The sequence below is a fragment of the Centropristis striata genome, chromosome 5 (assembly GCF_030273125.1).
Source record: "Centropristis striata isolate RG_2023a ecotype Rhode Island chromosome 5, C.striata_1.0, whole genome shotgun sequence".
Lineage (NCBI taxonomy): Eukaryota > Metazoa > Chordata > Actinopteri > Perciformes > Serranidae > Centropristis > Centropristis striata.
In genome coordinates, this window is record NC_081521.1 from 35,151,469 (window position 1) to 35,174,695 (window position 23,227).

The 23,227-nt window shown below is 43.0% G+C and overlaps 1 protein-coding gene across 1 annotated transcript in view; it reads right to left on the reverse strand.

Moving 5' to 3' along the window:
- The window catches only part of itga5 (integrin, alpha 5 (fibronectin receptor, alpha polypeptide)), a 41,022-nt gene that overhangs the window by 12,170 nt on the left and 5,625 nt on the right, over positions 1 to 23,227 (reverse strand). The window contains exons 2-19 of the mRNA XM_059332922.1: positions 18,490 to 18,620; positions 12,429 to 12,529; positions 11,745 to 11,868; positions 11,115 to 11,176; positions 10,983 to 11,028; positions 10,774 to 10,899; positions 10,625 to 10,669; positions 10,350 to 10,393; positions 10,118 to 10,174; positions 9,444 to 9,496; positions 9,069 to 9,277; positions 8,076 to 8,267; positions 7,934 to 7,979; positions 7,187 to 7,300; positions 5,787 to 5,842; positions 5,216 to 5,373; positions 4,419 to 4,556; positions 1,862 to 1,929 (exon numbers count right to left, since the gene is read on the reverse strand). Coding sequence (XP_059188905.1) covers positions 1,862 to 1,929; positions 4,419 to 4,556; positions 5,216 to 5,373; positions 5,787 to 5,842; positions 7,187 to 7,300; positions 7,934 to 7,979; positions 8,076 to 8,267; positions 9,069 to 9,277; positions 9,444 to 9,496; positions 10,118 to 10,174; positions 10,350 to 10,393; positions 10,625 to 10,669; positions 10,774 to 10,899; positions 10,983 to 11,028; positions 11,115 to 11,176; positions 11,745 to 11,868; positions 12,429 to 12,529; positions 18,490 to 18,620 — 1,770 coding nt within the window. The remainder of the gene's footprint in view (positions 1 to 1,861; positions 1,930 to 4,418; positions 4,557 to 5,215; positions 5,374 to 5,786; positions 5,843 to 7,186; positions 7,301 to 7,933; positions 7,980 to 8,075; positions 8,268 to 9,068; positions 9,278 to 9,443; positions 9,497 to 10,117; positions 10,175 to 10,349; positions 10,394 to 10,624; positions 10,670 to 10,773; positions 10,900 to 10,982; positions 11,029 to 11,114; positions 11,177 to 11,744; positions 11,869 to 12,428; positions 12,530 to 18,489; positions 18,621 to 23,227) is intronic.

Below are 23,227 nucleotides of genomic sequence, written 5' to 3' on the forward strand. Positions count from 1 at the left end.
GGTAATAAAGTCATACACGCTTAACAACACAGCGAAGGACTGTAAAGCACCACCCCCTTCCTCGCTTTCTCTCACTCCCTCCACCTCGCTCCACAGCTCAGAACAATGAGAAATTCCATTTGGAGGGCCACACAGACGCTTTTAATTACAGCCCGCCCTCATAAAGCAGAGCAGGGGAGCAAGAGAGAGACGAGTCCTGAAGCTGATCCTCTGCCAGCATGCGAGTCAACCCTAGTCTGATTCTAACTGGCATTGCACTTTTTAAAACAAATAAAGACTCAAAATTAGAAAACACCACAAAACCTTAAAGCTTCCCTGAGAGACCTTTGGTCTGACAGGTTATGTGCTTTGGCAGTGAAATAGAAGAAACAACACTGCAGGAATGATGGATTCGTTTTTTATCTGAAATTCCACTAAATCACAGCCGTCGCATCAGCCACTCTTACTACTATTAAGCGGCCTTAATTTACAACAGAGCAGACAAAAACATCAAGCTATTATTTTAAATTGCACCAATCACACGATCACGTCTCAATTTCTGGAGTTGCACTTGGACGGAGCATATATAGCGCTAACATGCACTCACAGCAGGTTGTTCCATGTGCGATGGATCAGCCATACACTAAAAAAAATGGAGGCAGATGGTAGATAAATATAGGAATGTGAAATCAAAATGACAGAGCAGGGAAGGGAGTATTGGGGCGGCTGTTATTTTTAAGAAAAATGCTAACAGATTTCAGAATCAAAGTGTGGAAGGCAGGCTGCTCCTGACGGCTTCAGAAGCAGGCGAGGTTGGGACTCTGCCACACAGCTCCTAGACTTTCCCTTTCATCTCTCCTGTCTTTTTCCTTAAAGTGGTTGTCATAGCACCTGTAGACCAGAGCTGCTTCCTGTTTTCAGAGGACAGAGTACCCAACTCTACCGCAACACTGCAGCTATTAACAGTCCTTCTCTGGTATGTTAAACTAAACAAAGCAGCGGAACAACAAAAACAGCTGTATTTACACTTTAGCACTCCAATCCAAGTCCCATTTGTACAGTGGAGGTGAAGAGTTCAGTGACCCTGTTCACAGTGGAACATGTATTATCCAACACTTTCTCAAATGTTTCCTGATATTAAATTCCATCCATATATTATGGGATTTTTATATACATATACAGTGTTTCTACACCTTTTCCAAAGTCCAGTTTAAACAATTTTCAAGCTTTTCCAGCACCTTTCAGCTGTGGTAAAATACATATTTATATAAGTGCAGTTCATATAAAGTACATACAGTATATATAAGACACTGAATATTTCACATTTTCATCACGTTAAATTAGATGTTGTTGTGCTATAAACAACCAAAATTATATTTCATGATGGCATTCAACAGAAAGGCTGACAAATTAAAGGAAAACACAAAAAAGTTTTATGCTTCAAAAAGTGGCACCTGTTTGTAGACTTCCATCCTATACAACATACATTTCAAGCACTTTTCAAACCTTGAAAACACCACAATGACCTCTTAATCCACAGAGCCGAGCTTGCAGCATTTAAACAATAAAGCTGTGCAAATATGAACTTCTGAAATATAAGAATTAGTTGTTATATAAGGATTTGGGGTAATTCTGATATTGTCTTTTAAATAAACATCTTATTTTTTCCTCTCTCTGGAAATGTAATAGAGTTTAATTAAAATAAATTCAGTTTCTTACCTATCAAAGGATACCTGATATATGCATATATGTCTTATGGTTGAGGAGCTACTATGTTATTTTTCATGGAATAGGGCTAGTGAAAAAGAGGGCGACATTCAAGTGTTTTCAAGGATTCCGGCACTCGTAGGAACCCTGTGCATAAGGAAATGAACAGACTCACCCATGAACTGCCAGCTTCAGGTCAGGAACGCAGATGTTATCCTCTCCACAGTCCAACAGAATCTGAGCCTATAAGATGCACATTGGGGGTGATAAAAGGCTTAATGTGGGCTGCAGACTGATGATGATCATACAGTACGTTATGACTAAAACACACTTCTTCTACATGTGAAGGGAATTAGGCACACGAGATAAATCAAGTATCTGTTTATGGGAGACAACAGGGTGAGTGTAGCAAGATGCGACATGTGGTATGACTAATAAATTCCACCCCGGCTTCCCGACCACCCCCGAACACACACACAGACACACACCTGCACTGCAGTCCCCTTTATCTACAAGACATCATCACTGCATCATCAGACTGTTAAAAACAGTGTTGTGGCTCCGAGGGACAATGTCTGACTCAGTGAGGTCATGACAGACGCAGACACACTCCCCTGAACCAGCTGTCCCGGCACACACATGCTCTCTGTTTGTGCAGCGTGAGTGAAGGAAATGATGAACGGAGGAAGAGTCCAGCCCAGAGACAGTGCCAGAGGATACTCCTGTGGAGCTGAGCACAAAGCTGCCAGCTCCCAGCTCTCGACAGCAGCGCCACATCACAGCGCAATGTGGCGAACCACGCTTTCACCACACTCTACGCCACCCAGCGAACCGCAGCGGTATATGATCATATGGAGAGGGAGGGGCCTAGAGAAACACACTGAGACATAGGATATCTCTGTTGACCTGAAAGGCAGAAGTGGGGGCTCCAGAGATTACAGTGGAGCAAAGACAAGAAAGGAACAGAAACACTGGCGGATAAGTGGATGACCGCTGAACGTGTGGCAGGGCAGCGGCAGGGAAAGCCCTGCGGATTGCTAAATTGCATCCCGCTGCGCCTGTGACAGTGTGATGATGCTCATGACGATGATGATAATAAATAGAAATAGAGGAGGAGATTAGAGAGAGCCAAGCGCCCCCCTTGTCATTACACCATCCAGGGGCTCTAATTATGGACACCATGATAACCACCATGCTAACTTGGCCACATGTGCACCCTGGGTCTGTGTGTCTGTAAAGGGCAGCAAAACGACGTTCGCAGGCCAATCACTGTACTTAAACAACAACAACACCGACCTCAGCATGTGACATAATGAGGGCAGGGAAATCAAAACTTGGCTAAAAGAGCGTTATCCATTAATCAAATTCCCACTCCTTTGGTCAGGTGTTATTATTTTAAGAACAAAGAGGGCATTCATTCACATTTTCAGCCCTTTCCAAGTTCTAAAAAGGCAACAACAACTGAGATCCTCACTGCACAAATGTATGACTGTGCACAAAATCGGAGATTGATCTCAATTAAAAGATCCATCATACTGTCTTTACTCCTCGTAGTAACATGTGGAATATGTTAGGATGAGAAAGAGAGACTGAGCCTGTGCCGAGCACATCAACCATCTCTCATTCTCACCCCAGCTTGCAGAGAGCAAGAACTTGGCAGAGTCAATGAAATGTTACATCGACTGCCACACATTCTCAGAGCACATGTGGAAATCAATAGGGCACCGTGTGCCTGATCAAGGCCAAGGCTGCGGTATAAAAGTCACCTCTCACTGTTTATACATTGTTACATTAACACAGTGTAAAGTAAGATTAATGAAATATGTTGGCAGTCTGACACGACACCCACTCCCCTCTTCACACACAAATACACAGATCAGGTTAGCTCGCTTTGGGTGTTTGGCTTTTTCAGGTTTCGGGATGATATTTAGCTCAGGCTAGTCTCAAGGTCTTGGTTCAGTAATAGACCACATCTGTTGGAGGCCAAACAGCTTTGATATCTAGGAACGACATCAATGACAGGGTTCAGTCCTGATCCAGAAAGATAGAAACAAACCACGATGGAGAGGGAAACGTAGAAAGACAGGGAGATAGCACTATGCTGTTTCCCACCTCTGGAAAAAAAAGCTCCCAACCGGTTGCTGAACTCACATATGGTTCACACTGTGCCACAGCTGAAAGGTTGCCCACATGTTTAGCCAACTCTACTCACTGCCAGAGGAAAACTGGCAAAATGCCGCAAGATTTTAACCAGATGGGCAAACAGCCTGGATGTGCCCCACCCTGAAATATCTACCAACCCTTCTGCGTCTGCAGCTCTGGAACGAGTCACCTATGTACCGTAACGCAGCCAAGCAAGCTGAGAGCAATTCCTGCTGGGACCGGGAAACACTCCGCTGTACATATGCCTCACATTTTCATTTTGAAAACAGCTTTCCAGACACTCTGGCCCTCTTCCCAGCAGAGTAGTTCAGAATTTACATTAAAAAGAACAGACTCACTCTTTCATCAGGGACGGGAGAAAGTCAGTAAGTAGCTGGCTGGTGATACGGGGAATGATTACTCAATGTGGTGGATATTCTTATCAGCTCAGGGTGCAAAAGTCTAAGCAATCTAAGAACCATATGTTCATTATTAGGGAACACTGCTACACCATATATTGATGCTGGAAGTAAGGGTTAGCTTACTCTGCTGGATAAAAGATTGAGGAGATGTAGTACAGGTCGAAATACCTTCTGTTCAATGACGTTGGTGGTCTGATAGTTGAGAATGGGCCGCAAGCCGTGGGAGTCAGCAGCAGCTTCTGGATCCAAGCTGAAGTTCAAGGCCACATAGATGGAGGAGAGTTTATCCCTGAAGTCTTTCTCCTCCTGCAGTCACAGAAACATACACCAGGGTTTTTGTCAGATGCAGTTTTCACAAAAGTTGTTGGTCAAGAATATTTTGGTTTGCATATTAACCACAGCTACTGCTTCATAGTTGTTGTTTTTAGAAAAGCTGCTCTTATTCACATTTATTTTCGGTCATTAAAATTAAAGTTACAACCTCAAAGATCTCCGTTTTATTGTTTTTGGCGCCACCTATTGCAATAAGCGGATCGTTTTTGGATCTCACTTTAACTTTTTTAGAGTTTCATCAACTGTACTAATGTCTCTTTTCTTCACTTGTTGAGATGAAGTAACTATTTATTTGCAATGCTAGCAGAGGCAGGAAAAACACGACGTCACTTCACACACGATTGAGCTGACGATCAAGTCTGTTAAGCCGTCTCTGGCAACCAATCACTGCTGGGTGTGCTTGTGATTTTTTTCTGGGAATGTCACCAAAAATACCCAGTTGTAGGTAGGCCCAATACTGTAAATGGAAGGGCTTTTTTATCAGTGGGCCATAGGAACAATTGCGTTTCCTCATTCACCAACAGACTCAATAGACATTAACTGAAATGAAAATCTTCAAGATTATAACTATGCCGCTTTGCAGGGCGAATAATCACAGTAAGGGGTTTTATCAGTGAGAAAAAAAAACATACTCTTAGGTAGATCTTGGTGTTGTCGCATACACGCTCTCCATGGCGCACCCTCACGCTCCTCTGCAGAGAGGGCTGCTGGGAATCCAAGAACAGAGCCCTCCTCACTGCACCTTTCTGCTTGTGCTTATTACTATCGAGCTGCACCTCCACCTGGAAATCTGGAGCACATAAAATACACACAAATGAGCATTCATGGCTTGATGAATGTTCTTGAGTCACGTAATGACAGCTTTAAAAAAAGAGCACCATAAATAATGTGACGCACACACAATGCAGTCAATGTAACTTGCACTTAATGGCACGAGGAACAGTTGTATATAGGAGTAATTACAGATAATAACTAGCTGCTGATAGGGAAGGAGAGTGAGCACAGAAGAGGTTTGGTCATTAAAGGTGGATCACTGAAGATATTTTGCACACTGCACTGGCTTTTTTGTCATAACGAAATCCAAAAATCTGCTGCCAAAACACTTTATCCTACAGACTGCTTCAGGTTTAAAACATTACCATTGGTGGCGATTTGACAGTTTCCTTACTTGTAATAAAATGCAGATGTGGAAAATTGGCTCACCTAGGATGTCTGGTAGGTGCTTCCCATCAGCAGATATGCAGAAACTCAGGTTGACACTGTTTTGGACAGAAGGGGCATGGACATGATGAGGGGAGCATATTCATTTATGGCAGAGATTCAGTATAAATACACTGTACGCACAGGACACCTCACTTGCCCTCACTTGTTCTCTCACTTTCTCTCATGGCCCATTTTCTTGTGTCAGCTCCTTACAAGGTTCACATTACAAGGCACGAGACGTAATGGGAATACAATGCATAATATGAGAAAAATGCCAAATGTTTGGAGACATGCTGGCATCTGACCACTTTCGCCAGCCAAGCTGATAAATCGCAGTGTCTCCGTTTTCCACCCACAGCCCCCCCACACACAAAAGGAATAGCAGAGTTAAGAAGGGTGAAATTGGGCGACTCAGGTTTCAGTGCTGACCAGTCAATGGCTGTCTATATAAGCCCGTAGCTCTCTCCCATGACATCAGCCGCACAACATGCTGCTGCTGTCCAAAAAAGTCGACAACCCCAAAACCCCCAATCCTTTTACTAGTAAACCCACACAAGAGGCACACAGCAAACACTGGAAGAAGTGAGAATGGAAAATGGGAGAGTCTGGTGAAAAAAAATACAGGAAAAAGGAAGAGAGGTGAAAAATGAGACAGAAAGACACAAAGTGTACAAGGACTTCTTTCGAGGAGTAGTAATAAGTTCATGTATAAGCTCCAGTGTCTGCCTGTTTCTGCACCGTGTGCGCACGCTCACGGGAGTCTACGTGTCCTGATGTTTCCCAGCTGTGTTCCAGCACCAAACAATATCTCATTCAAAGCAACAGCAAAAACCTTACAGCCCCTCCCCTCCGCTCTCCCTCCCATTATCCCTTGTGCTCTCCTTTCACCCCCACAAAAAAAACTCCCCATCACCAGGCAACGTAGTGTAATCAAGACACATGTGTATACAAGAGTTTCCTTTATGGATCAGGATCTGGAAAGGGGGAAAAGCAGACACATGAGCACGGTGTCAACCATGTCGAGCAGCAAGCAACCGTCTGTTTCCTTTCCCCTTTTCTGGAACCGAGTGCTGTGCACATTTAGTCGAGGCCAAAAACGGCTAACAATGCTGCTATTCAGCAAGTTATTTCTCTGCTGCTCAACAGAAACAGTGTGATACGAAGACATTTTGAAAATAGGTCAGATAAGAGCAGCTCTCGGTAAGAATTAATACCGTGACTGCTGATGGAAAGGATATTCCTTATCAGAACTTCCTGTCAGGATAGGAGTGTTTATGCATGAGGCGGAAATGGAGAAGCCCATCTTTTTGCAGTTGGGTCAAACTAATACCAACAGAGCAGCACGGAGGTAGAGTGACAGGAAACTGAGGGTTGGTACTGGACAAGCCTTGATGACTCACCAGGAAACAGGAATGCTGCTGTTTCCATTGATGATCATGCAGTTTTTCTCTTCGGGGTTAATCATGGTGGGGTAAACTGTCAGGGAAGCACTGGTGTTGACTATTGGACGGGACCTGTGGGAAAGAAAAAACAATATAGATTTAAGACCCAGTCTTCAAGGATTAAATTTACTGCCTCTTAGTAATAGCTTGAAATTAAGGGAATCAATAGATCTATATCACTCTCATATCTGTGCATTAAGACGGTTAGATTAGCTTAGCCATAACACTGGAGCCCAACCAATATGGGATTTTTGAAAGAGATACCTGCAGCCAATATAATTAATTTTAGAGCGGGAATAAAAGCAGACCTTTTCTTTGTGGATAGTGTGCCAATTGTGCATCAATATGCTATGCAAAGGTACTCAAAGGTAGGTAAATCATTTCAATAACCCAATATGTCTGTGATAGGCCAGTAAATATAGCCAACCAATAAATCAGTGGGCTCCAGTAGAAACTAAAGGAAACAGTTAGCAAGCCTTGTCCAAGTGAAAATCTTCCTACCGTAACTCTTTTACACAGTTTTCGTACAGAGAAAACAAACAAGTTATATGCATTAATAAAAGTGAGCTTTGGAGATGCTGGTAGTTGGATTTTTTTACCTTTGGAGAGAGACAGGCAAAGCACTTCTCTTTCCAGTCTAAGCTAACTGTCTATGAAGGCATGAATAAGCATATTCAAAAGACTGCATAATTCACAACATCATACCTGTAGAGAACTGCCTTATTAACACCGAAGGCACCAACAATGAGATCTGGGGGAATAAAGGAATGCAATTAGAATACATGAGTACAGTACGAACAATATAAAGAGCTAATAATGGCCATCACATCCTTGCAGCCTCACTCACCTGGGTATCCATTCATGTCCAGGTCCTGAGCGCCTCTGAGGGCAAATCCGAAGCTGGCAGGAAAAGCCCCAGCAGCCCACTGGCCAGCGATCACCTGAGATGGTTTTTCCCTGAGTCCTTCTGAGTATCCATTATAGATGTAGACCAGTCCCTGCCGGTCCTCACCTCCAAATGGACAGCTGATAGCTACATCTGCAAAAAGTAAAATGTGAGTCAAATGAAGTATAAATCTGTAGCCAGAAATAAACAGAAAAGGCGTCTAATATTATAAGGCCAAACATTCCTCTTAGTATCAGGACTCACAGCCAGTCACTCTGTGAGACCATATTTAGGCATAGCAGTGCTTTTGCTAATTAGCAGTAAACGCAAAGTACAGCTTAGGCTAATTATGTCATTAGTGTTGCTGGTATTTGGTCATAAACTGAAGTTTCAGCAAATTAAGGGTGAGGTAGAGGAAAAGTCATTGGATCACCAGTCTTTAGACTTTGTCCTTTTGGGAGCAAGAAATGTACAAAATGTCATGGTAATACAGCCAATAGTCTGTACCAAAGTGCTGATATTTCCATCCTGAGCCACGTCACTAGTGTGCTAAAAAAGGCTTGTCTGGGTTAGACAGTTAGCGGACCAAACTTATAATCGTCATATAAAACTTGAATCCAATTGAATGTTATAGAAAAATAACTTATTTTTGGACTTTTACCAAATTTCCTTTCTTACCTGTTTGTTACTTTATTAATTTGCACTTTAAATATTAACTTAAACTTGTCTGTATATCAATTAAAGTCCCCCTCCGGACACGTAATAATACTCTAATATAATTATTAGTTCGTTTGACATGGTTGTGCCACATTGAAAAAAACACATTTTTGAGTGGAGGGGGGCTTTAAATATATTTTTCACATGTGTAAACTGTAAACATAAGATAAATCATGACACTAACTTATTTTTCTTCATATATTTCATCAGTCACCTGACCACAATCTCCATTCTTACCATTGAAACCATCCTGGTTCAGATCTCCCAATGGTGCAATAGTGTTTCCAAATCTCCCAAACACCTGTGTGCCTGTCAGGTGAGGTAGGCGGAGCTCCAGGTTCAGGGGGCCACGCTGTATGTAAACATAGACACGGCCCATCTCTTCCAGACGGCCATCGGAGCCCCGGACCATGAACATGGGAGCTCCCACCAGCAGATCAGTCATCCTGCAGACAAGAAAAGGAAAATCACAAACTCATTTATGCTCAGACACATTGACGCCTGTAATGGGTTGTTGGTGGTGTCCAATCTTGGCTCTTTTGAAGGAAGAAAGCGACTGAGGAAGACGGGGAGGGTGAGAAAAAAACAGACAGGGACAAGGAGAGTACTCACCCGTCACTGTTGATGTCAGTCGTTGCCACTGCATATCCAAAATATGATCCCATCTGTAAAGAAAGAAAAGTGTTTTCACAACGTCAGCCAATGAAAATCTCAACATCAGGATTTGGTTTATTCTTAGAGAACACAAAACAATCATGCTCCTATAAACTTCAGACTTGCTTTCAGCATTACAAGAAAAAAGGGAGGCTCGAAGGAAACATGAAAGCTTGATGGGTTTTACAGGTACGGCCCAGTTTGGTGCTGTTCCTGTTCCAGGTCAGATTAATTTTGTGATTTTCTGTCATGACCCCTGAGTCTAAAAAAGTAGAGACATTGTGGAACAGTCTGAATTACCAGAGTGTAAGCAAATTCAGTTGTGATTTTATTTATTCAGCTGAGTCAATCATCACTGTTTAAACGAGCCGAGTGCCTTTCTATTCCCAGAGCCATTTGCACAAATTGCCACTGCTCTTTCCCCTTAATAACTGAGCTTTACAGCAAACCACGAAAGAGACCAAAATCTAGTTAAGAGAACGTTGTAAAGGAAATTATTTTTGCTTACTCTGACTCAACAAATTAAGAGCTCTTATGAGCAGCCGGGCAAAGAAAACAAAGAGTGAAAGAAAACAAAGTGGAGCATGAAGGAGCTTTGTATAGAGGTGGGAGATAGGAGCTTCTTGACTCACCTGTTCACCAGTGTAGTTGATAATGGTCTTCAGATCTGTACCGTTCAGAACATACACCTGCAACACAGCAGCCACATATGGTGAACGTCTTTTTATATGGTCTAATATAAGCACAGTCTCTGCTAAGGAATTCACTGAAAAAATAATTCCCACTGTGACAACATCCAAATCTAAAGCCCAGGGCTCTCATTCTAAAAGCACCAAAATGAGAGCGATGATAAAGCTTTCTTACCGAACCGTAAAGCTTCAGTCCTTTTGGAACCCCCGTCACAAAATCTGAGGTGCACCGAGAGATGAAGCAAAGATTTAGGAGCAAAAATATACAGGACAAGCCCAGCAGGAGAGTACAAGAATTCCAGTATGACGATGTTTCCAGCTCAATAGTCACATAAAATATTGTAGCTGACTGAAGTTTATATTCACTTCAGCTGAAATATTTGCATCACTGCTGTTCTTGCATGCCTCACCGAACTTTGGCCACATAAATACATTAATATATTGACTTACCTTCCACCTGATCACCACTGAATTCTCCAACAGCGATAGAGTAGCCTGTAGACAAGAGGACAGACATCATCCTCAGCTTTCAAGGCAAACTAATTAAGTGTGATTTTTCAGTTATTATAAAAGCGCCAACATTTTTTCGCCCCCGTTACCTTGATAGCTGTCATCATGCACAGCCATCTCCTGTCTGGTCTGGATCTGTCCCTTCACATACTGCATGAAATAGCCTGGGTAGTACGCTTTAATAATGTCCTCCTTAGCTGCAGAGATCACCTGACCTAGAGTAAGGGAATGAAAATAAACATGTAAAGACATTTTGAGGCTTGGTTTTACCAAAGGTCGGTTGGCATGTCCTACATACCTTGCCAAAAGTAGCTGCCCGGCCCTCCCAGTACCACTTTTCCATCCTGAAAGATAAAACCTGTGAATTACTAAAATGAAAAAGGAAAAGATTATCCCTCAGATGATTCAGTAACAAAAACGTAGTAATTACCGTTGTGAAGTCAGCACTGAATCCTCCCTGACAGTAGCCTTGTCCCACCGCATCACTGATCTCTGCAACACACAGGAGTGGAGTGCATCATTAATTATTTGATGCAGTATCTATTTGATATTCCATAACCGCAGGTTTCAAGGCTTTACTGCATCAATAGACATTTCCTTATCTTACCCCAATACCTGTCATATTAAGGGGATAGGTTGGATTTTTTTACGTGGGCTTGTATGCAGTATGAGCTAAATTCAGAATATTTTCACTGCCTTACCTTCTTGTCAGACAGCCCTGTCCAAGTTTAAACAAGGGGAACCTGAAGCGGATTTATGCTCTTGAGAGCCACCAGACGAAGAAGTTTGCAGAACACGGTAGTTGCTGGTTTAGCAAAGACTTTTGTGTTTTTTAGTTTGGTGTTTTAAGGGTTAGTTCAGATTCATCAAAGTCACACAAAAACTAAGTAAATCGATTGAGGCAAGCTAGTAATGCCTGTGTTATGCAAGGTAAAAACGACTTTTGTCAATGGACTCTGGTGGCTTTGACAAGAACGGCTCGGGGTTTGCCCTTGGAAAAGGTGTTCTGATGGCAAGATGTAGCGAAGTATATATTTAAAAAATATAAGGCAACAGTTACCTGTGCGACAGGGAGCATACTCCACAAATTTGGTAAAATTCTGGACTGAGAGGTAGCAGGTTCCTGTCGCGTCAGATTGGGGGACATCCTTTTGAGTCCGCCAGGAGTAGAGAGGTGCACAAGCCTGGGGGAGAGAGGAGGTGGGAAGAAATGGGGATAGTCAGGAGGGGAAAGGGGAGGGAGGAGATGTGGTGATGAATGGGGTGAGCTTTTAGGTGGGAGATGTTTTTCCAGTTGCAACATCACACTGATGAACTCAGGAGGAGACCCGGGCTGAGGTCAGCGGTACATCTGGAGCAGGGTAACCACGTAACTTAAGCCAGGTCACAACCCGCACTATCAGACCAAACAAGAGGCGGCTCAACTTTGATGTCACGGGGGGAGGCACAAAACATTTCTTTATGGTGTGTCGAGACAGGAGGTGAAAACTGCACCTGAATGGCAACAACTTAATGGACAGTAATCTGTGAGACAAATTTCTAACAAAGAACATATACATTCCCCCTTGATGTCAGAGTGAGACATCTCTCGAATTAGGACGTTTCTCACAGCCATGTGGCCAGAGCAGGATTTACTGAAAGCCCCAATCATAACAGCAGAGAGCACCAGTGGTGTGGTGCGAAGCTGAAACTCTAGTCCCTCTGAGCCCAACCCCCAAAATCATCTCTGAGAGGGTCTCCTTACCAGAATTGTGTCACCGTGAGAACGCACAGTGGCGCCGAACCATTGACGGGACTTGAAGTCAACCTGATGTTCTGTGTCATTGAGCAAGACAGTTCGATCTCCTGGAAAAGAACACAAAAAATAACATTGAGTAAAAGCTGTATGACAAAACATGCAAGATACAGTCCCGGATTTTTTTGTTTTTTGCCTTTCCCTCCAAGGCATTGAAAACATCTGGACAGTTGGCAGAAAGCACGCTTTAAAACTCCAGTTACACCATTTTTCATGCAAAGACAATCAGGGTGAGGATTAGAAAAGTATGGTATTTGCTCCTCTGCCACTGTTCAGGAGAAAGTAGCTCTCTTAGCTTAGCCGGGTTTGGACTGGACTGGCCTAGCTTAACCTCACTGACCCTTCACTCTGTTTGACCACCTGGCCACTAACGCTGAGCTCCCACTTCAACGCTTTGACAGCTGCAGGTGACATGACAGATGGTCTGGGGAGTCAGATTTTAAACACAACTTTATTGTGAGGCAGATGTTACATCTGTGCTGCAATGAAGAATGAAATGCAAAAAAATTGATTAGGCAAGGCAGTCACATCACTTCCATATCGCTCTCACACTGAGGGCTGGAAATTCAGAGTATGTGCTGACATCTACTGTATAAGGAAAGTGCAAAAGAGAGGTCAAGAGCAACCAAACCACTCCTACTTAACTCTTTGCAGACTCATTCCCCCTATAGGCTTCGTCAAACCATATGCATTTTGCAAAAAAGCACAATAGGGACTGATGGATACTGCAAGAGATCATGACCTATGTGGATGTGAAGAAAGCAGGCTGTGCTTCAGGCCTCTCTCTATGCCTGTCCGCCCCTCGTTTTTCCTCCCAGCCAACTAGGCAGCCTGAAGCTGCTGCGTGTCCTTGTGGAAACAGCGAAGGGGCCGGGGTCCAAGGAAAACATACACACTCTGGCCCGGCTTCCTTATAGCAACCTCTCAGTCATCTCTGTTTGAGCACACACTTCTCTTCCCCTTTTCTCTGTTTTCATTTTCAATATTATCTCCGTCTTTCTATTCATTTTTCTTACACTATCTCGCCCTAGTCTCCATGTATATACAGCCCTTTCTCTCCTCTGCTTTCAGGAGAGTGCTCCCCTTTTCAACCAAGACAGTAAGCAGAGATTATAGTTTTTTAATAACCCAACTGTTTCTGCTTAATCTCTAACACTGGAGTTTCCTGCTAACATCATGGGCCTACAGCAGCGAGCCCTTCCCCCAAGTGGCTAGAAGTCTTTGTGTGAAAATAAGAGCTTTAGCCTTACAGTTAATAACATGACCAGCACTTCAAACAGGTCTTTATAAGCTTGTTACTTCAATAAATCAGCGTGGTACTTTTTTTTCAAGCATACACCTTCTTGATATTTTCATAACTCAGAGGGCTTTGTTTGGATAAGGTCAATGCAAAGCCACCAGGGGAAGGTAAGAGCTGCACAGTGACTGTGTTGGTTTGAGTCATGTTACGAAGGCAACCAGAAGCAGAAGCGGAAAGTTCTCCCGTAAATCATACTCGATAACTGTAATCAGTCGTCTGGCCATGTAGAAAAAGAGGAAGCACATCAATGTAACGGTAAAGTTCTCACATGGCAGCATTAGTTATAGCATTAGTTCTGTGTCACAATCATGGCCGATGAAAAGTTCTGTTTGTTGTCTGTGAGGTGGCTGAAGGCAGCCAGCTGGAGTCACATGGAATGCTTTCAATGAAAATAGAGGAGATCCAGCAGAGAGATAAAGCGAAACCCACAGACTGGTCACAACAACATGTCATGTGACCGAAGCCCCCCTGGGAGGCCGGTTAGAGCGGCGTGCTGATGTGACATGGTGCCCGGCCCGGTGTCTCCCGGGACCAGCAGAGGAGTGTGGGGGTCTGGAGTGAGTCCATAGACTCGATCTCGCCTTTGAACCGTGTGTGAGACTGCCATTAGTGGTCCTCTAACTGTGAGTGTGTGTGTGTATTTTTGTGTGTGTCAGTGGGGTCGAAGACAAATGGCCAGATTCACTCATCACATCAGCTGCTCCTGTGGGAGTACCGACAGCAGGGGAACAGAGGGGGACAGAGCGGAGGAACAGGGCTCTGGTTTCTCCCTCTTTCCTCCTTCCCCTCTGGCCTTCTCCCTCTCCCTCCCTCCCTCCCTCCCTCCCATCCTGTATGTGCCCTTCTCACACCCGCCCACTGCCCTCGCTCCCCTCGCTCCCCTTTCCTCCTCTCAGATCCATAGACAGGCTCTTATCTCAATGGAGGAGGAAGTGGATGGGAGGAAGCCTCTGGCCACTTTGACCCAATTAGTTAGGCTAATTAAGAGGGTCTGCGGCCTGTGGGTCAGAGCTCAAACACACCAAGAGACAGGGAGACCTATGACACCACTGTGTGTTGGAATATACCCGGGACCGTCCACACAAATGCTTCAGCAGCGTATCAAAAATAATCTCGGTCCTCAACACTCTTTATAACACATATACACTGGGTGTGCACGTGCTGGTTAAAACAGAAAGCAGATTGTCATGAATTACTGCATTTAAAAATAGAGAAAATATTACAGTGAAAAAAATCAAGAGCAGAGGTTTCTCTGCTTTGCTGTGGTCTTTGCTGATGAGGTGGAACTGTTACCAAATGCATCACATGAGTGTAAGGCGGTAAAGGCGCTGGAACACATAGATCGTGAGTCCTTGCAATGCAAACACCCAGACATGAAGTGATACCAGAATATTATCTATCACTGGAGGAAGTCATTGCAATGACAAAGGTGTACCCAACAAAATAAGGGTGCAATCGCAAAAGTTATGTAGGCCTTGCTATAATGTTTTGACTAATAATGCCGGTGTCTTAGTCACAAGTTTCAAAAGTCTGCGTTCGCCCATCCAGTAAGTGAGTTTCGGAACTAAAACCAGGTCAGCAGCATTTCCAAAAGTTTGCTTTGGGGGTTGGCACGAGTGTTGACAAAAGTTCTGCACTGTAAAACTAACATGTATGTGATCATGTAGTCTTAGTACTAATATTCTAGTGGAAGATAGCACTCATTTACTCATAGAGGAGAAAAAAATCAGGCTGTCTTTTTTATTGCTCTAGTCTTTACTATCAAAATTGGCAAAGAAAAACAGTCACAGCTACAATAAATGAATCGCAGCGATAAATGTCATCCATGTAACAGCTGTTTGGCTCTGTCACATTTGCATGCAGATGTCCATGTATCGAGTGTTCCGCCGCTGATTCTGCCCTGATCCAGATGTTGGAACCTCTGGCTCTGGCACTCTGATCAACTCCTTCAAAGGCCCTTAAAAAAAAATATGAAGGACACTCTCTGACAGCCCAGGGGACTAACCTTCACTGTGAGGCCTCGCTGCTTGCACATGACATCACTTGCTGTGGCTTCCAGCCAGCGCCCGTGGATGTGCAACACATTTCACGTTGCAAGAAAAACAGTGCAAAAATAGTGGAGCAAAGGGTACTAAGCAGCGGTGTCCAATAAAAGAATGTTGTTAAAGCAGGCTTGTGAAACACTCAGTGGAATATTTCTCCCCATTGTGCATTTCGGACAGTAAATTTAAGTTGGCCCGTAATGCTAAGCTTTGATTTCACAGGAAAGAAGCCAAAAACACTGCGGTAGCTGTCCCTCTATATGTGTGATTCAAACTGTTTGCGTGTGTTTTCAGGGCATTTCAGCTAAAAGCTAGCAATCTTTTTACATTGATTGTTCCTTTCCTCACCTCGCCATGGCTCCATTGTGTAAAACTACTCAGACAACACACTGAAACATGAATCCATTCATTAGACAACTTCCTGGACTTCCTTGTGTTTTCCCAAACCACTTTACCCAAATCTGACTCAACTGGAGCCTATTTGTCAGGAATGGTGGAGCCTGCTTCACCTGTCATATAAACAGGACATTTCTTTGTGTGACTTATTTGTTATTGGTTGCCTATCTCCCTATAGCTCCTACGGCAAGGCAACACAAACACGGCCTAAAGGAAGGGAAGGGAATCCTTCAAAATCCTCTTCAACACCCCATTATCCTTTTCATCCCCAGAGATAGGACACAAAGAGGAAAAAAGGCGCATCCTGCGTCCAAGACCCAGCATAGCCAACAGTTCAGTGGAGTGGAACGCTGACGCCTGATCCTGACCTGCTGCTGACAACAGAAGCAGAGAGGAAATGCTCTGATGGCTTCAAAGTATAAAGAGAAGCAGCAAACCTAAGCTATTTTAAGATACAGGGTTCATAAAGCTTTTAAGAGTTAACCTTCAAGAACATTAAAGGAACCAAAACCAAAGATTTGTGCTATTGAAGCCTTTATCATCACACCTACAGTACAGGCCAAAGGTTTGGACACACCTTCTCATTCGAAGCATTTCCTTTATTTTCATGACTATTTACATTGTAGATTAATCAAAACTATGAATGAACACATGTGGAATTATGTACTTAACAAAAAAGTGTGAAATAACTGAAAACATGTCTTATATTCTAGTTTATTCAAAGTAGCCACCCTTTGCTCTGATTACTACTTTGCACACTCTTGGCATTCTCTTGATGAGCTTCAAGAGGTAGTCACCTGAAATGGTTTTCCAACAGTCTTGAAGGAGTTCCCAGAGATGCTTAGCACTGTTGGCCCTTTTGCCGGTTGGAACCAAAGATTTCAAATTTGGACTCATCAGACCAAAGCACAGATTTCCACTGGTCTAATGTCCATTCCTTGTGTTTCTTGGCCCAAACAAATCTTCTCTGCTTGTTGCCTCTCCTTAGCCGTGGTTTCCTAGCAACTTGACCATGAAGGCCTGATTGATGCAGTCTCCTCTTAACAGTTGTTCTAGAGATGTGTCTGCTGCTAGAACTCAGTGTGGCATTCATCTGGTCTCTAATCTGAGCTGCTGTTAATTTGTGATTACTGAGGCTGGTGACTCAGATGAACTTATCTTCAGCAGCTTCCTTTCCTGGGGCGGGACTCATGTGAGCCAGTTTCGTTGTAGCGCTTGATGTTTTTTGCGTTTGCGTTTTTCGCAATTTTCCGGACTGACTGACCTTCATTTCTTTAAGAATGAATGATGGCCACTTGTTTCTCTTTACTTAGCTGATTGGTTCTTGCCATAATATGAATTCTAACAGTTGTCCAATAGGGCTGTCAGCTGTGTATCAACCTGACTTCTGCACAACACAACTGATGGTCCCAACCCCATTAATAAGGGAAAAAATTCCACTAATTAACCCTGACAAGGCACACCTGTGAAGTGAAAAACCATTTCAGGTGACTTTCTCATGAAGCTCATTGAGAGAACACCCAGGGTTTGCAGCGTTATCAAAAAAAGCAAAGGGTGGTTACTTTGAGGAATCTAAAATACAAGACATGTTTTCAGTTATTTCACACTTTTTTGTTAAGAACATAATTCCATATGTGTTCATTCATAGCTTTGATGCCTTCAGTGAGAATCTACAATGTAAATAGCCATGAAAATAAAGGAAACGCATTGAATGAGAAGATGTGTCCAAACTTTTGGCCTGTACTGTATATCAACAACTATCAATATACATTGACACTTGTTTATCTTACTATCTGCTAATAATAAATGTGTATGTTTTCATCATGATAACCTAATGCTTGCTAATTTCCAGAATTCTGATCAACAGATTTATCTAGCTATCAACTAGCTGGTGTGAAACGCAAGAAACAAATATGACTCATCATTTCTTTTAAAATCTGATAAGGTTAAGGCATAAATGATTGTGTAGATGTTTTATGTTGAAAATCAAGCAAATTTCAAGCATTTTTCTAACCTAGAAAACATAATGCCTAAAATAAAAACATTTTCCAAAGACTCTGTACAAACCCTGCAGAGAGTTCAAACACAGGGCCCCATTTCCCAACCTTTCCAAACACTGTGTAGTCACATGCAACTTCTGCATAATTAAAAAATCATAAAGTTAGAGCATTCGTTGGAGATTTGTCCTCCAACCAAACACTCAGAGAACAGAGTAAAAATTACTTTGGCAGCAGAGGTGACAGTACAGATGTCAGATCCTCATAACGCTTACCTTCAGGATCAAACTCGATGGTGTGACAATCTGATTGGCTGAGGCTCCATGGACAGTAGAAGACAGCTCCTCCCTCTGTAACGTTAACCTGCTTTGTGCTGGCCTTTGGAGCTCCTATCACCACACTGACACTGCAAACAAGAGACAAAAAGAGAGGCAACTGGCTGTTAATCTAATGTTGCAAGTTTAAACCACAGGATCCATATAAACCTGGATTTCTTTCCCAAACCATTGCAAAGGTTTGTACCTCTTAGCCTGGCCTTAATTAAGAATCGCATTCCTCTCAGACCTCCCACTTGACAGCTTTGAACATGTTGCAGTACGCACATTTTACCGCTTAGCGAGCTGTATTCTGACTCACAAGCAAAACATTTTAACAGGTTGCAGCACCGTTTTACATAATCTCATACAACCAGGGGGGGAACTGCTGCTATGACATGTGCATATGTGATGCTCACAGACACATTCGCTCCACATGTGCAGTGAAACACTCACACGGTCACACGTGCATCCCTGTGAGGCAGATTCAAAAGGAAAACAAAAAAGCAGACAGGCTAAGTGGAGTTACACTCTTGTTTCTTCAGCTGTGGCACTAAACATCCATGTCCTTGGAGCTACACTGTACAGCGACAGGAAGTGCGGCCGACCACTTCAACTGACATAGAAAGGGTCAGCGAGGTTACAGGTGAGCCTTCAGAGATGAAAGAGAAGAAGAAAAGTGAAGGATGATGCATTAATGGAGAAAGCAAAGATTTGTGGATGGTAAAGTCGGAAAAAAATATCCCCCAGTAGATAATGTGTCTTAAGTGGATGTCTTAGCCATTACCTCACTGTGGACCCACTTGACCCGACAAGCATCACAGACAGATGCTGGCATTAATGTGGGTAGAGGAGGCAAGGGACCACTGAGACCAGACGGTGTCTCGGGGGCTTGAAAACAGGAAAAGCACACCCTTTCCTGCCCTAGATCTTCCAATAGCGCATGAAAGTTTACATTTTGGTTAAACTTAGCATCCTGCCCCCAAGGGTATCTGCTCAGCAGGGTCCAGAGGAAGACAGCATGAGTCAACCGGCAGTTAAACTGCGCCATAATTCAAGACCTTGTAATCCATAATTAATCCCACTGAACCTTTCTATTACCTCAGATGACAGAAGTTATAGGATGGTTAATGGAAAAAAATTCAAAGGAAGTGGGCCAGAGTGTGTTGGTGGTCAGTACAAAGCTTTTAAATCATTTCATCATCCATGGTTTTGAAAACAAATGACTGTGAGAGAACAAAGGGAAGGTCACAGAGCAGGAGTTATAAGTTTAATATTGCACTGATACTGTGGTCTTAATACCTCAGAAGAGGTACAGTGCAGTGCCAATTTCAAATGTGGAGCAGAAACTCCTGGTTTGTGTTGGAAAAGAGGGAGGGAAACAATCCCATCTGACTTGGAAAGCAAGAAACAATTTCTGCCCGCAAATGCAAACGCAGGAATATCCCAGTAGAGCAGCGGAGCTCCACCTGTACAATAATCTAAATCACAGAGAGGCTTCCTGGATCCTCCCAGGGAGACAGCTGAGGATCTCCCTCTCACTGACTCAAACCTTTACATGCAGATATATAGTCAGTTAATGTTTAATACTAGCTTTCAATCTGTTCTGAACAAGTACAGTTCAAGCTATAAACCTGCACTCGTTGCCTGCAAGCACCAAAAATGTTTGGGGAAAAAAATTCTTAAAGAATTATTTTAATAATGATTACCTCATGAACAAAGTGGCTGTAACAGTTTCACAGCAGACAGAAGAACTAAATTAACTGATGGTGCCGAATTAGAGATGCACAATATTGATCTTTTTAACGTAACTACCTGCTTTTCACAACTGATACTGATAATTTCACATTTTTTGTATTGTAAAAAAAGTTCAGAATCTACAGTTAATGAACACCTAAGTAGAAGAAATGCTAATGTTTAGTGAGTAAAGATGAATGATTTAATATTCCACCATTCAGGTCTAACCAAATGTAACCGACTATTGCTAACAAAAACAAAGAACAGTGCTGACTCTTCATATTTTCTAGTAAAATACATCAATAACCTTTACAAACATACTGTAGAGGAGCATTTTGCCTAAGAATTCAAATTAAATGCTTTGACATTATCTGTAAAATGTTAAACTATGCTCAATACAAAAACAAAGGCTTTTTATAGACTCACTATTTATAAGATTTGTTGTGTTAAATCTCAAAACTTTAAGACATTATCCCTCCTCTCCAACGAGCACTTGTTATTTCACATTACCAGCCAATAACTGACAGTGATAAACATTGGGTGTCAAGATCCTCCAAAACTGGTTCAATTTATACTTTTTTTCATGACTATGGAGTTTTGATTCACAAAGATCCACACATCAATGGTTTTACACCCTGACAAGCATTATTTTAACCAAAATCGTGACACCTACTCTGACTGTAACCATGTTCGTTATGAGCGACACCACTGTGGTAACATGCAGACATACAGTAAAATGAGGCCAAGGAATTGGAAGCTGCAGCATCTTTTGTTGAATCAGATCTGAACAGAGTCCAGCCATAGTTGGCTGTGGCAGCTGTTCAAAGGGGAAAAAATACAGGAAATAACATAACAAGCAGATCATGCTTTAATCAGCAAGTTGGCAGTTGAAGCGATTTTTCACTACCTTGCACAGATGTCCAGACACACACAAACACAATAACACACAAACACAGATTGATAGCGATCTGAAAGTACTGTAAATGAGGACGAATTAGCATTTAATGGGTCTTTATCTGGCGAGGATCAGTCGAGTACTGAACTCGCATTTCTCCACCCTTCACCTTATCTGTTCAAAGGTAGAGCTTTAGTATCATTAGCATTTAATGAAGCTGTAACTGCAGTCGGCTGAGTGCTGAGTTACAAATTCCTTTGTGGGTATGCAAATATATGTAATGTAAAGGGGCAGACTACTCAGGTAGACGGTTCAGAGGCGGTTTAAAAGCAGATACCATCACAGGTTTGATGGGGATCACAGCCGGCAAAGCTCAGGATGCATCTGAAAAGCCATGACCAATCTTTAGTGATGTTCACTGAATTGTTTTGGCTACTGGAGAATTGCTTGCTCATTTGTCGGTTTCATGTTGCTATGGACAAAAAGCAAACCCATTTCATAAGGGAGCCACTTGTGCAATGTCCTAGTGGGGGAGCAGGAGGATAAAAAGCACTCGCTGCTTCACCACGTCTGGTAACGTCAACCCCACCAGCTGCCATACAGCAGCCACTAATGACCTCCACCCCTTATCTGACAATTAAGCATTAATTAAACTACTGTAAGTGATATGGGTTGCAAGTGAGGAATGCGTAAACAACAGCTTCTCTGTGACCGAGGACTGGGTTTGTCTCATTTGAAGCTCAAGCAATCAGAAGACATTCTACAAAAAAATCTCTCACCACACCACAATTGCCAGATTGTAACCACTATTTTATGTGGGGTTGAGAAATTAGGGGTGATGCAGAGTGCTGGAACTTGCTGATGTGACACTATCGTGCGTAGCCATGGCTAATACAGTTTATGATGAGGTTACTGAAGGAGGTTGTCAGAGGGCAAATTCCTCTGTTACCCCTCCGCCCCTTTAGTCCAAACATTATTCCCCCCCATTCCACATTTAATTGTCTTCCAGCCAGCTGCAAAGCTGATGTCACTTGAACACTATTATAACCGCTTTAAGCTAGAAATCCCATTTCTTAGGCCAGCCACCACCTGCAGTCATAAACACGGCTCAATAATCGCTGTGGCACAGACACAAAGAGAGCGACTGGAGGGGAAAAAAAGAAAAGTTGTGGCCTTCAAACCTCAGCAACACCTAAGTAAATCATGTACAGTGACCCATGGAGTTTACACAGAGCTATCAACACATGCTTAAACACTGGAGTGGTTCCATATCAGTAAAGAAACTCTGATGCAGTGACCCGATCCGAGCCAGAGGCAGCTCTTGACCTTCACTGCTCTCGCTCCCACAGTGGATAAATGGAGCATGCCAAAACACAACAAACATCTTTGGAGAATCACTTCACCAACATAATGAAATGACACATGGATCAATGAGAGGAGACAGTCAGTTTACAAGATGAACAAATTAATTAATAATTGTATGATGTCATCCTGCAGCAATATTGACTTTTTGGAGCATGCGTGGGCACTTAGAGTGAGATCAGCTGAATGACAGAAACAAGAGGTAAAAGTGGTGTGTGATGACTTATTCTAGACCACATGGAGCCATTCGAATAGTCTCACGTCCTTTCAGAAACAAGGCCAGACAGAAGCTGTTTGAATCCTTACGGCTGCCATATGGACGATCGTCTACTCACACACACACACACACACACACACACACACACACACCACATGCACACGTGTTCTCTGTGCTGCTGTCCAGGAGCCTGAAGATGATGAGAGTAGCAGTGCCTGCTGGGATGGCGTGTGCTGACTACAGAGAGTCTACTGTGCTGTGCTGAAGCTACATTTCTTTGTTAATAGTCAGATGGTGCTATAAGAACCAGATAAAGGATCTGTATGTTGCTTTACAGGCCTGGAGCAAGGCATGTCTCTCATGACAGCCTGTAGACATTTCCATACCCCAGGATGAACTTGAAAAGGAACCATTGATGTCTGAACCCACAACGACCAGTGCTGATCAGATAAACAGTCCAGTCTGTTCAGGATCTGATCCCACTATCA